This window comes from Pleurodeles waltl, chromosome 9, assembly GCF_031143425.1.
Source record: "Pleurodeles waltl isolate 20211129_DDA chromosome 9, aPleWal1.hap1.20221129, whole genome shotgun sequence".
Classification (NCBI taxonomy): Eukaryota; Metazoa; Chordata; class Amphibia; order Caudata; family Salamandridae; genus Pleurodeles; species Pleurodeles waltl.
In genome coordinates, this window is record NC_090448.1 from 984040228 (window position 1) to 984052629 (window position 12402).

General features: G+C 42.1%; 1 protein-coding gene across 1 annotated transcript in view; it reads left to right on the forward strand.

The window, feature by feature from the left end:
- The window catches only part of NEK9 (NIMA related kinase 9), a 221491-nt gene extending 211161 nt beyond the window's left edge, over positions 1-10330 (forward strand). The window contains exons 19-23 of the mRNA XM_069208465.1: positions 2271-2473; positions 4474-4638; positions 8890-9093; positions 9365-9418; positions 9729-10330. Coding sequence (XP_069064566.1) covers positions 2271-2473; positions 4474-4638; positions 8890-9093; positions 9365-9418; positions 9729-9881 — 779 coding nt within the window. The 3' untranslated portion in view covers positions 9882-10330. The remainder of the gene's footprint in view (positions 1-2270; positions 2474-4473; positions 4639-8889; positions 9094-9364; positions 9419-9728) is intronic.
- The last annotated feature ends 2072 nt before the right edge of the window (positions 10331-12402 follow it).

Genomic DNA, 12402 nt, shown 5'->3' on the forward strand with positions numbered 1-12402 from the left:
TGCTGCAGCGTGTGGTAGAGTGAGGGGTGCCCTATGATGAAGCGAGCCATTCTTCAGGGGGATCAGGGTTTTTGTCCTCAAAACTTATTTCTTCCTCACTTGACAGACATACAGCTATTTTGCTCACTACAGCCTGGAATATTTTTTATGAGTATTCATTGATCACCTCATCATTAATGGAACTCATTTCACAGCCACTTCAGAGATCTGATTAAGTTATAACTTCCACTGTTTCCCACTTTCCAGTGGAGAGCATTGTTGTCCAAATTGTTATGAGAAACCATTCATGTCACTATTGCTACAATAACGGCGATGGTAATGGATGACTCACTACAGTACTGGGCAGCCAATCTGGTCACACCATGTGGCCTCCAATGAAACATTTTGCACGTCTTATGGAATTTAGTGTCATCATAGGCCTCAGCCTTCCACTTTCATCTGCTGGGTAATCAAGTTCCCTGAGACAACTGGAGTGGGATTCATACCAGAGAAGGACATCGCAGTGGGTCTCCTAAGCAGGCTACATATAGTGTAGTAGTGGAAGTTACTGTTGGCAGTGCCAAACTACATCTTCTCTTCAGGGGATAATGGGACGTCAGCCTCTTTACGATCCATGCCAACAGGAAAGTCTCACCTTTTGTTGCCTGGAATTGACCAACAAAGGGCTCATTAGAAGACCCTATTGGATTACTGTGGGATATGGTCCTTCATCACCATTATGGGTTTTCCCCATTCCTCTAATGCAGAGAGTCCTATAGAACATCTGGCGTCACAAAGCTCATGTTAGTCTCTGCCCGAGAATGGCTATATGATCCCAGATCTGCTGCAACTCAATTGTCAACTCTTTGTCATCTAACTTAGGTGGAACATTTTTCTGGTGTTGCAGCACAAGAGTCTTTTCATCCCAACTTTCAGATAATAAATCTTCATCCATAGAATTTTGCTTCTAGCTCTCTTGGCTTATGTTACAATCATGCATGCCAGGGATTATACTGGCAATCATACTTGCATTAATCAGAGTAGTTTATTGTACAGGAAGATCCATTTTGCCACAAGGTGTCTTGCGAAACATGGAAGTGAAAATAATTGAAATTATCCAATATGCTGTTTTTGCAGAAGGAAAAGGTCTAAAATTTTAACTGGCAGAAGAGCTGGCTCCGTTGTTCCTATTTGTTCTGGTTTCAATTTGTGGTTTGTGTCAAGGCTTTCACAAGAGGGTCAGAATAAGTTTCCACCTACTCCCTTTTTTGTTTTTTTCCTGGGACCCTATTGTGTTGTTTGTGTTTACTTTCCTGATGCGTCTGCCCTGGGAAACCATGCAGTTTGTGTCCATTCAAGTTTCCCCCATTGCAGACAGTTATATTGTCCTGAATTTCAGCAAGAAGAGGAAAAGAAAAGTGACTACACTGATTGGACCCCGGTAGGCCTTTTTATAACTACAGCCACAGGATGAAGGACCTTATGGTGGATGGCAGGCTTTTTGTAGAGTTTGGAAGCCACATGCTGTGAAAATCTGCCATGAAACAAGCTGCTTGTCCAGGTGGATCAAAGACTGTTATGACCTGGTGAAAAAAGTCTCAGCTAGAAGGCTTTCGGGCATGGTTGACAATTCAGAAAGCAGCAACTTCAGCTTTCTCATTAGGAGTTCTGATTCAGAGCAATTACCAAGTACCTACTTGGTTCTCTTTACACTCCTTCTCCAAACATTACTGTCTAGAGGTATGAGTTTGAATACAGTCTCAATTAAGCAGAGCTGTCCTACGGAGTCTCCTTTTCTAATCTGATGGTGTCCTCCACCCTCCTTCTTTCCGAGATGTATTAGGATGATTCAGTAAAGATGTCTAAGCGATCAAGTGCCTAGTATAAGTGGCTTTCCTTTGGTGAGGTTTTTACTGATGGATACTATGACTCACATAAGCCCCTACTGCCAACCCAATAAACTTCCTGAGTTATTAGTTTTGATTTGATTTTTATTGTGGCTCTGTCTTCTGGGTCTTCTACCTCTGAAAGATAATAGATAAAGTGGTCAAAACGGATGTAATATGCACCCAAGGCATGTTTTTATGGCATTATTCAGATGCCTGTCTTCGGTGACTAGTGCCACTGCTGGCTGGACACTGCTGAAAGAAATTTCTGGATTTAGACTGGTGCCATGAATGGTAGTTTTTATGAGGCATCTGGGAGAGCCTTAATCTATCCAACAGAAAGAACATTACCAGCACTAAGTATCTGTTTTAACCGAGCCCACGTTTGTCTGTATTTTCCACCAGTTGCTCAGGTTTCCAGAGATGGAAGTGTTGGAGGGGAAGAGGATGAGAGTGAGCAGGAAATGTTGAGCGATCCAAGTGGAGGCTTCCGGGGTACCATGGAGGCTGACCATGGAATAGGACGTTTTAATTCCACTGAGAACATGCGTAGTAATGGAGGTGACAGCAGCATGGGTGAAAGCTCTTGTCCCAGCTGGTTGCGTGAGGTAAGGATTCATCCAAAGAGATTAAAATATATCTCGTCCTTGGGAGAGGGTGGTGATTGTAGTGCTATGGATTGAGTGTAAGAGATGCAGTCAAAAAATTCTATGGTATATATCACAAAGGCATATGGCAAGTGGGGGCATTTTATAATAAGTCAGATTATTTTATAGGGAAGGGAGCAAATTGAGCACATGAAGACCAACAAGGGGGGGGGGTGCTCTTTCTGAGCTCTGCATGCCTGCCAGCTCTTATGTAAGGAAAATACCTCAATATTCCAAGAGACTGAGAATATGACACCCAGTTAAAAATCATCTGGGCAGAAAAGGCCACATTGCCACTGCTTTTCTAGGCTCGTCTAGAGCATGTGGCTTAAGGAGTGCCTTTGGGGGTCTATTCTGAGTGCAGCATCCTGAAGAGTAAATGTCACCTTGCAATGGATACAGCACACAGGTGTGGAAAAGCCAGTCAAGCACAGTGAGAAAGCATCTCATTTATGCCAATTGCCTACAGCAAGCCTAGATCACTGGTTGTGCCTTGGCAAAGGGTTGCCCGCTAGCATCTCCGATGTACCACATAGGAAGCTGTTGGAACCTCACTAGTCAGGATCTGCAGCCATGGTGGAACCACTGGTTGAGCATTCTGCTGTGGGACTTAGGTTAGTAGCACAGGTGCGGAGGTTGGGAACAACTGAATTGGAAGTGAGACAGAACTAGTGGAATGTGATAGAAGACAGTGGAGCACCCTGCAGCAAGATGTTAAGGTTGCTTTTAGGACATTGTCCTTTGCTTAGGCTGACATACCATCATTCTACTGCTCCGAATCTGTAATACTTTTATTCCCCAAATTGCAAAGGTGATAGGCTCAGATTGGCTGGTTTCACTCCTCAAATGATAGCGTGCAGATCTGCTCCAAGAGATAGTAATCTCCACAAAGCACAGCAATAGTAATACAGAAAAGAGAAAAAATGCAGACAATGTCGGCAAAAGCCTCCAAATAACCTCTTTCACTAGATTATGTTAAGTCTTCTTTACAATTGCTGGAACAGTCATTTGCTAATTTCTAGATTCTTTAGCCTGCTACCTTAAGCTGTTTTAAATTCTATCACAGATATGCTCATTGAAATTGAACAATTAGGAGACAGAAAGTATGCCAGTGAAAACCTTTATCAGATGTAACAATAGTCAAGCTAACCAAAAAATTTGTCATGCATCCCAGCAATTGCCTAACAGACAAGTGCAAGGACCTGAAGGAACGCTCTAGGTGTGTGCAATCTTTTTTTAAGTAATCCAAAAGAAAATGCCTCCGGAAAAAGGATGTTCTCATATTTCTAAAATGCTATTTGGGCGCTTCCGTCTAATGCACTAAGTGGCTACATGTCCATAGCAAAGGCACTCAAATAAATACCAGAGACCTACTAGTAAAAATATTCTCAAAACAGGCAAAAGAAAAAAAATACTTTTCACTACAAATCTGTAAGTGTCTCTGCAGTACAGGAAATAATATCAACTCAATCAGTATGTGGCACAAGAAATGCTCAGTCAAAACCTATCACAAAAAGGTTCAATAAGAAGAATGGAACAGCTTCAGTCACTGAAGAACTGAACTATAATAAGTGAAATAGAAGTGGACTTTCCCATTTGGTTTTCAATTTAAATAGGAGCTTCAGGCCATCACTTGATGCCCTTTGAGTAAACACCCTGAACATTAGTGGCCTTGAAAAGCAGGTATGGAAGAAATGGCGAAAGGACACTGAATGGAGGTAGTTTGGGCTACCCAGGATATGTTTCTTCGCTAAGGGTCACCAGTTTACATGTAACACGATTATTCGCACTCTGAGTGAGGAAATTGACTGTGGAAGGGTAATTTCTACTGTTTACACCTATCTGTAATCTTGTGTTACTGCAGAGTGCTGTGGGCATTTTGACTTTAATATTGTGAGTGATGGGCCAGTTAGTGGGGTGAAACAACTAACTTGCTCTCCAATATTTCCTGTGCTATTTAGGAGTTGGAGAATGCAGAGTTTATCCCAATGCCTGACAGTTCTGCACCTTTGAGCTTGGGATCTACGGAGCCAGAGAAGACCACGCTTTCCTTCGATCAGTTGCAAGGGATGGCGACAAATCCTGAACCGCTTCCTGTATCTGAAAGCTACAGCAGCGATTCCCCGGTAATAAGACTGATCGGGAGCTGATTTTTTTTTTTTTAAATGGGGAAGGAGGTGGGAAGTACGGTTGGTAAGATCTTACATGGGGTGCATTGATGTAATATTATTGTGATTGTTAGAATTTATGTCTGGATGTTCTGTTCACCATGGAGAAGATACTAATTACTTTGTAAGTCATCAGGCTTATTACCATTTTTGGAAGGAACAAAGAAGAGAAAGGCTTGAAAAGGAGTCAATAAAATTGTCATATATCAACATTTTTTAATTGCTTTAAGTGAAATTAAATTAATTTAAACAACTAGGTGTCTCAGTGCCAGAGTGATCACACAGTGAAACTAGCATGGTGAAAAGAGTATATATAAGGAATTAGAGTGCAGGACCAATGCTGAATGAAGTGAAGGAACAGACTATCAGAGTCCAAGATTCCAATGGTATATATTGCTTTCTACAGCAATTATTGTCCTAGTTAGCCCAGGTGTCATATTGTTTACATCCAACCCATTCCAATGTTCATCATTAGTACAAAAAAAAGCTTGAGTCCAAGCACCAACGTGCCAAAAGTAGGTTTTTCTATTCATTTACCAGGAGGTGTGCCAGACGGTCAAATGGATTCAAATAAACAAGTCCTTCCGTGGTTAGGGCATGTTAACATTTTCCTAAAAAACGTGCTTGAGGGGGAAGGTATCAATGTACCACAACCGTTGAGCATCTTTGTGGTGAATTCCCTTGAGTGGTGCAGAGTAGGCTGTGGCATTTTTGCTAGGAGGAGCGCATAACAGCTGTCTGTATCTGCACATCTGCTTTGCTGTACTAGGAATATTTCTAAAATGACTACAAAAAGCCAGTATTTTCTGTCTGATGCCCTAGTTTGAATAGGTAGCTATTTATTGGGGCTCTTCTGGCAACTTCATTTATCAGTCACAGAGAATCATTCTGTTGGGAGTAACCATCCATAGCCTGTACGGTCACATTTATTTCTCACTGCTAAGTTACACAACTGGATTTTGTAAATATTCCTATGAAGACAACTAGTTATTCACGCTGAGATTCCCTCTGACATTCATAATATATCTGCTTATGTTTGAGATCCCAGGACACAGCTTTTTAATATTTTAATAAAACACTGCACACAGTGAAAATATATGCTCCTTCAAAAACTGTAAGAACTGCACTATCCCATCATGCTTAGCAGGTGACAGGTAGTCAATTTTTTCCACTCTGTGAGGAAAATCCTGGAAATTCTGCTTTCTACCAGGCTATTTCTGTCTGAAAATACCAGGCTGTTTGGAGCGGAGGGGGGTTCAGTGGTCATTTGACTTTTTAGGACTGTTTTAGCCTTTTTCTAAACAAAAAATGTGTTCTCTTTTTCCTTTTGGCTTTCTTCTCCCTGCTCTTCAAACACATCATACACACTTTTTTGATATTCAACTTGTGGTGGAAAGATGTCCAGGAATGACAGCCACAACATCTACATGGTGTGTCTTCTGGACTCCCTCTCCGTTAAAGGCTGTGATATTTGTAAATGGATGTCATCGACGGAGGGACAGGGACGATGCCCACCTTAGGGCAAAGAAGGATGAGATTGGTGAAACATCACCTCTTTCATCTTTTAAGTCTACCTCGGAGGGAAGATGTTGTGTTTCTACCAGTCTGCCCTCACCCACTGCTTGACAATGATCTTGCCACTTTGTAGTGAGCCAGCAGCATCTTGAAGGGTCCGGTGCTTTCTGTCCACTTTTAGGCAGCGGGAAGGGCATGCAATATGTTCACATACCTTTCTGGAAGTGTCAACTCCAGGAACAAAAACAGCAGCAACTGCAGCCCTTTCAGAAGCAGAAGTCATCTCAGAGAAGAGGCTCTGGTCGAGCCTTCATCGCCTTTGGAAATGCCACAGCAAACAATGATTCTCTTTTCCTGTCTCCACCGTTTAGCACGAGCGTTTCAAACTACCTCTCTGCCTGTCAGATACTACAGACAGGTGTGTGCTAGGTATTGTGCGGAATGGATACATCATACTTTCCACATCCTCAGATTTCACAAAAGGGGATCAGTCTTGCTTTTCTGTCTCATCTAGTTCCGTAGACAATTGCTGCTGGATAAGGAAAGGACACAATAGAACCAGTACTCAAACGTCATCAGAACAGAGGTGCTTATTCGCTCTATTTCTTGATCAAGATAGGTCCCAAGCAGGAATTTCGTCTGATTCAAGACTTCAGAATGGTGGGCAAATTGGTAAAGAATAAAAAATGTAGGACGCTTGCCCTGTATCAAATCTCATCTCACTCTTTGAAAGCCAATTGGATGTGTCACTTTTATCTTCAGGGTGCCTATTTTCATGTATCTGTTTGTGCTAAGCCCAGATGTTTCCTGAACTTAAAGATTAAAATAACAATTACCAGCACAAGGTTCTGCCTTATGTACTGAACATGGCAGTGGATCTAGTTTTCCTGTGCAAGAAGAGGGTGTTCTTTTAGACCTAGGTAGATGATTGGCTGAAGAAGGCATGGTCTTGTCAAAGGCTTCTTCAAAACCTTCAGTTAATGATAGACTTGTTATTTAAGTTCTATCCTTGTTTCAGTTTAAAAAAATCAACCTTTGATCAAACACAAAGTATCCAGTACTTGAGTTAGACACAGAAAAAGGAAATGTGTGCACTTCTCAGAAGGAGTTATTTACTCTATTCTGGAAATGCATTTGACTGTCTTCTTCAGTCTCTTAAGTATTCTCTCATCTTATTTCCATGGCCTCCTGCATCCCTCTAGCCTTGGATGTAAGACTTCATATGAGACTTCTGGAGGAATGTCTACGGGATTGGCGTCAAGAGTCAGGCATTTGGGACGATGAATTTTAGTTTACTTCAGGTGTCTTTTAGTCTCTTATTTGGTGAAGCAGGAGGAAGAATCTCAATGCAGGAGTTCTTTCACCCTTTTATACCGACACCAGTGACCACCTCAGTAGAGGCCTGGGGTGCTAATGTGAATGACCTCACAGCACAAAAGTTGTGATCTCCAGTGAATTTCATGCTGTTGAGCTGGCTCTGAAAACCTTCCTCCCAGGGATCAAGGATCAATCGCTTCTGCTGCAGACAGCCATGACTGGCATGTTCTACTTAAGCAAGCAAAAAAGCAAGGTCATGAGTAATGCGGACTTGCAACATCATTCTGGGAACATTGCATTTTAAGTGGCTTTTACATATGCCATGAGGGTGAGTGAGCTTTAGGCTTTATTTAGTGACGAAACATACATGGCTTTTTATTGGAATAAAGAATTGTTAAGAACTCATCCATTTTTGCCAATGGTGGTATCTAATTTTCATATTTCTCCAACTATTTCTTTTGCTACTTTCTCTCCTGGCCTGTGTCCTTGACAAATAGATTGTTATTACTTAACCTCAAGGCCAGAGATCCTCAAAGTCAAGCAACTCTTTGTGAATTGTAGTGCTGTTAGAACAGGCCTAACTCCCAAGCAGGCCATAGCTAGGTGGATTGTATCTTATATTGTTACCTGTTATTTTAAAGCTAAAAGGTCCGTACCTGGGAAGCATAGGGGTCCAATCCACAAGCAGGAAAGCAGTTCCTGCTGCCTTGATGAGGCATGCCCTCATCTCTGACATATGTCAGGCTGCTACTTGGCTATCTGTCCAGTACTCCTGCTGTACTTTGTTTGGACTCTAAATGCAGGGCAAATACTTCAGTGTGTGGTTCTTAACATTTTACTTCTGTGTGCCCCTATTTAACCATTACTGGAATCCAGGAACCCCCACTGAACAATTTATTCAGATCTGGTGTCTCCCATTGGGTCTTTACTGGAAGCCGAGGACCCAGGCCTAAGCAGTTTTGATCAATTGAACAACAAAACAATACACAAATGATTAAATATCTTAGTTGTTTCACAAATATAAAGACATCTTCATTTTAATTATAATATGGAGGTTGGAGCTTTTCTAAACTCAATTAAGGCAACCCATCATCCATACTACATTCTGTTTGATGCACATCCACTGTCCCACAAATAAAAATGAGGATGCCAACATGCTTTTTGGCCTCCAATTTCAAATTCATTCACATTTACAGAACAGCTTAATATTTTCAGTGTTGTTTGATTATTTATATGCACTTTAGTAATAGGTTTAGATTTGATTTTCTAAGCAGCTGTAGACCCCAGAGGTCCCCTGACCACAGGTCGAGATCATTGCTCTAGTGCAACCATAGTCACTCTTAAAACTCTCTTCTATAACACTGTTCTCATCCCCAGGTGTACTTCACTGTACCTGAGACAACGTGCCTGCCGAGTGCTAACCCATTAGGGTGCTCATGCAACTCTTTGCGGGCAGAGGTCAATCGGCTTCAGGGGCAGGTCAGAGAGTGTCTGGCTGAACAGCAGAGACTGCAGCAGGAGAACACACGACTCTCGGCTGAGTTAGAGAGACTGAGTCACGATTCTCTGGAAACAAAGCAGGTGAGTCCTAACTGACCAGCCCCTGACCAAAGGGGGGAGAATAACCTTCCCATTTCAGCCTGAAACATTCATTCCAGTAGCAAGCCTCTATAATACCTGCTTTAGAGTTCTAACCAGAAGGTATTAATTTAACTGTAGTACGGTCCATTCCATAAACGTGACGGCCAAACTTCCTCAGTTACATTGTGCTATACATTTTAATAAAGCGTGAAGCAAGTTCTCGTGTAAAGCAGCTTTACTTATGCGCATTTACCACTTTTTCTTTTCACAGCTGACCCAAACTGTGATCAAGCAGGGAGAGGTGATCCAGGTGTTACAACGACAGGTTAGTATTCAGACAGCTGCAGTGGAGGTTCAGTGTAAGCATTGCTGAGCTAATGGTAGATTTAGAAATGACAGGTATAAGGGTCTAGGAATGAAAATGTAAATGCTCTGACATGTTAGGAGACCTATGAAAGAGAGAGAGGTGATTTGCTGTGGGACAAATTTACATTTCGGTCAGTGACAAGCTGGCTCTCCCTGTGGTGTGTATTGCTTTGAGGTTATTAGAGGGGATTTTGAGTGTTGAGATGCTAGTGGGAGAGACTGCCCATCGTATTGTTACTACATGTTTATTCTGATTTTTCTTTTAACAGTTAGAGTTCTTCTTCAAGCTCTCTCGCACTACTGCTGGCACTGATGGCACAAGAGAAGACACTGACGCGGATCCAAAGCAGGACTCTGATACAGACTCGTGGTGTTTCCTTGGGCCTGACCCATGCAGGTCTGTGCCAGGTGCAGGGGTTTAGTCCTAAACGTACTGCGATTGATTCATCACCACCACACAATAGTAACTAAAAGCAGAGCACTTTCTTGTGCTGTGATCACCTCCCGGATCAGAGCAGGAGTGAGCACTGGAGGGGAGAAGGCAGATTCGCCCAGCAGTGTGTACACGCGACAGCCATGGCGGAGGATGCTGTCTACAAGATATTGCTATGCATGCATTCTCCACTCCTTCCTCAGCACACATTTAACGTTGGTCGAGCCCGCCACAATTGCAGGTCTGGTGTGTAAGAGCAAAGCAGTGGAAATATTGGCTGACTTCGCATGGATGGAGGCCCTGACACTTCACTGATTCAGGCATTTGACTATTTCTAACGTATGAGGAGTAGGAGCAGAGATATGACTGAAGTATGTGATAGAATTCTTATCAAGATACTTCTTCTGGCACAAACATGCTGATATGTACACCCTGCAATAGACTTAGCTGGTTGTTATTGACTGTGAGAGTATCAGCTGGACTTGTACAGCTATATGGAACTGTGTTAATATGCACCGACTTTACTGTGACATGGGTGAATTAGTGTCTACTATTGGGCTAGAGAAAAGTCTGTTTGGAAATGTATATTTCCTTATTCTACACTCTTCATAACATCATACTGAACATTGAGGTAGTTAGTAGTTCATAGAGGAGGAACACTGTCAGCTAACTGACAATTGTGGTTTGGAGAAACGAGATCAGTCTTTTCTTCCTTTGGCTGGTACCCATTGATACCTGCTCAGGAGTCAGTCGATGCCCAGTTATCGGAGAGTTTACCGTTACACCATCCTGACAGTTGGGCTCAGTTTAGCTCAGAATGATAAATCGCACAAAGAATCGCTAGGACCTTAACTCACTACTATTTAGAGTTTAGTGCCTCCCACAAAGAGCAATGTGACTTTAGGCAGTGATGGCTTTGAGGTATGTGTCCCTAACAAGAAATGTTGACATTGAGTGAAGTTGACATTGGGTGAAGCTTGTTAGTCTTGAGTGCTTCAGTCCTGGCTCCGAAGACGAGTGCAGCCAGTCATTATGCTAAAACAATAGTCCTGAAATGACTGTGGCAATATGTTTCTGAGTTTATTTCTTGCTTGAATTTCCTCATGAATGTTGCAGTACGTCCTACAGAGCCTGCTGTCAGTGAGCTACTAGATTATAAATCAAGCCGTTCTTGCTTGCGTATCCTGAGCGCCTGACAGGTAGTTAGCTACTCACATTGAGAAAGACACCGCACACGTTCCACCTTCTCAAGGGAGATCAACTGATTGATAAGTGCCCCCACGAATGCACGCTTTCATTAATCACACAATCTGTTAACCTGACAGATAGCAACACGGAAGTTCATAATGTGATGTGATAGATTCTGGCCTCATTCTGTCAGATTGTAGCTAGCATTTCTCTCTTATGGATGGCTGTTTTGATACCAGAATTAGCACTGCACAACACTTAAGCCAAACAAAAAAGCCCAAGAACAGTGCTGCACATACAGGTGTAAATATTGAAATTAAGGTATTTTCAGGAAAGACCGATTATCTTTAAACAAATAGAAATAACTCATTAAGGCATTAAAGCTAGAACGACTTCCAGAAAGCATAAAATGGTTAAATTAGCTGTTTTTTTTTTATTTATTTTTAGCTAGAACCCTTCAGCAAAGTTTTAAAAGAGCCATCCAGTGCATGATGTGGCAGTGGTTCTCAAAACCTAAGCAGACATCATCAGTATCTATTGGGGATGCAGGAGTGAGTAAGGAAGCATGGTGTCTTTGCTTTGCTATACTGTCCCATTAGTCCTTTGTAAGAACTCTGACAGGTTGAGGGAAAGGGAAGCCACAGATAAATCCAAGCATTCACCCAGATGCCTAGTTATGTGGCTGTTGTGAGGTCAGCCACATGTTTGAAGGAGCTGCACCGGAGAACTCATTTTAAAAAAGTATGTGATTTTAGAAGCCTGTGCGCCAGACCTCGAACACCACTGGCTTAAAAAGCAAGTTAAAATTGGGTTGCACGCTGGGCATTAGGGAGTTCTAGTCTGAAAAGAACTGCTTATTTTACGCAGTAATGTAGGATCCAATGCTGTGAAGTGATGACATAATGTGAAGCAATCTACCTTTCTGAAGTTTGTCATCTTCAGGATAATTCTCAAGAAGGTCCTTCCTGGGGATTTGCCCCTCTCTGTTCTCCACAATTGTTGCTTTGACTCTAGGAAATGTTTCCTGCGGTAGTAGGCACAGTCACAAATGATAGCCTTTGCCTGCTGGTCTTTCAGAACTGAGTAGTGTTCAGTGCTATGCTGCTGTATATTTATTGCTTTCAATTTCACAGCACAAGTTTGTTTCTTAGGAAAGATGCATATGAGTTTCTGGTTTACTTCATTTTGTCGACAGGGCAGCATTCATTCTTCCAATTACTCATAGAGTTGTCAGATTTTCTTTTTTGCCCATTTTTCTCTCTGACCGAGAACAGTGGTTTCTGATGTATACTTGGAACTGCATATTTCACACCTTGTGAATA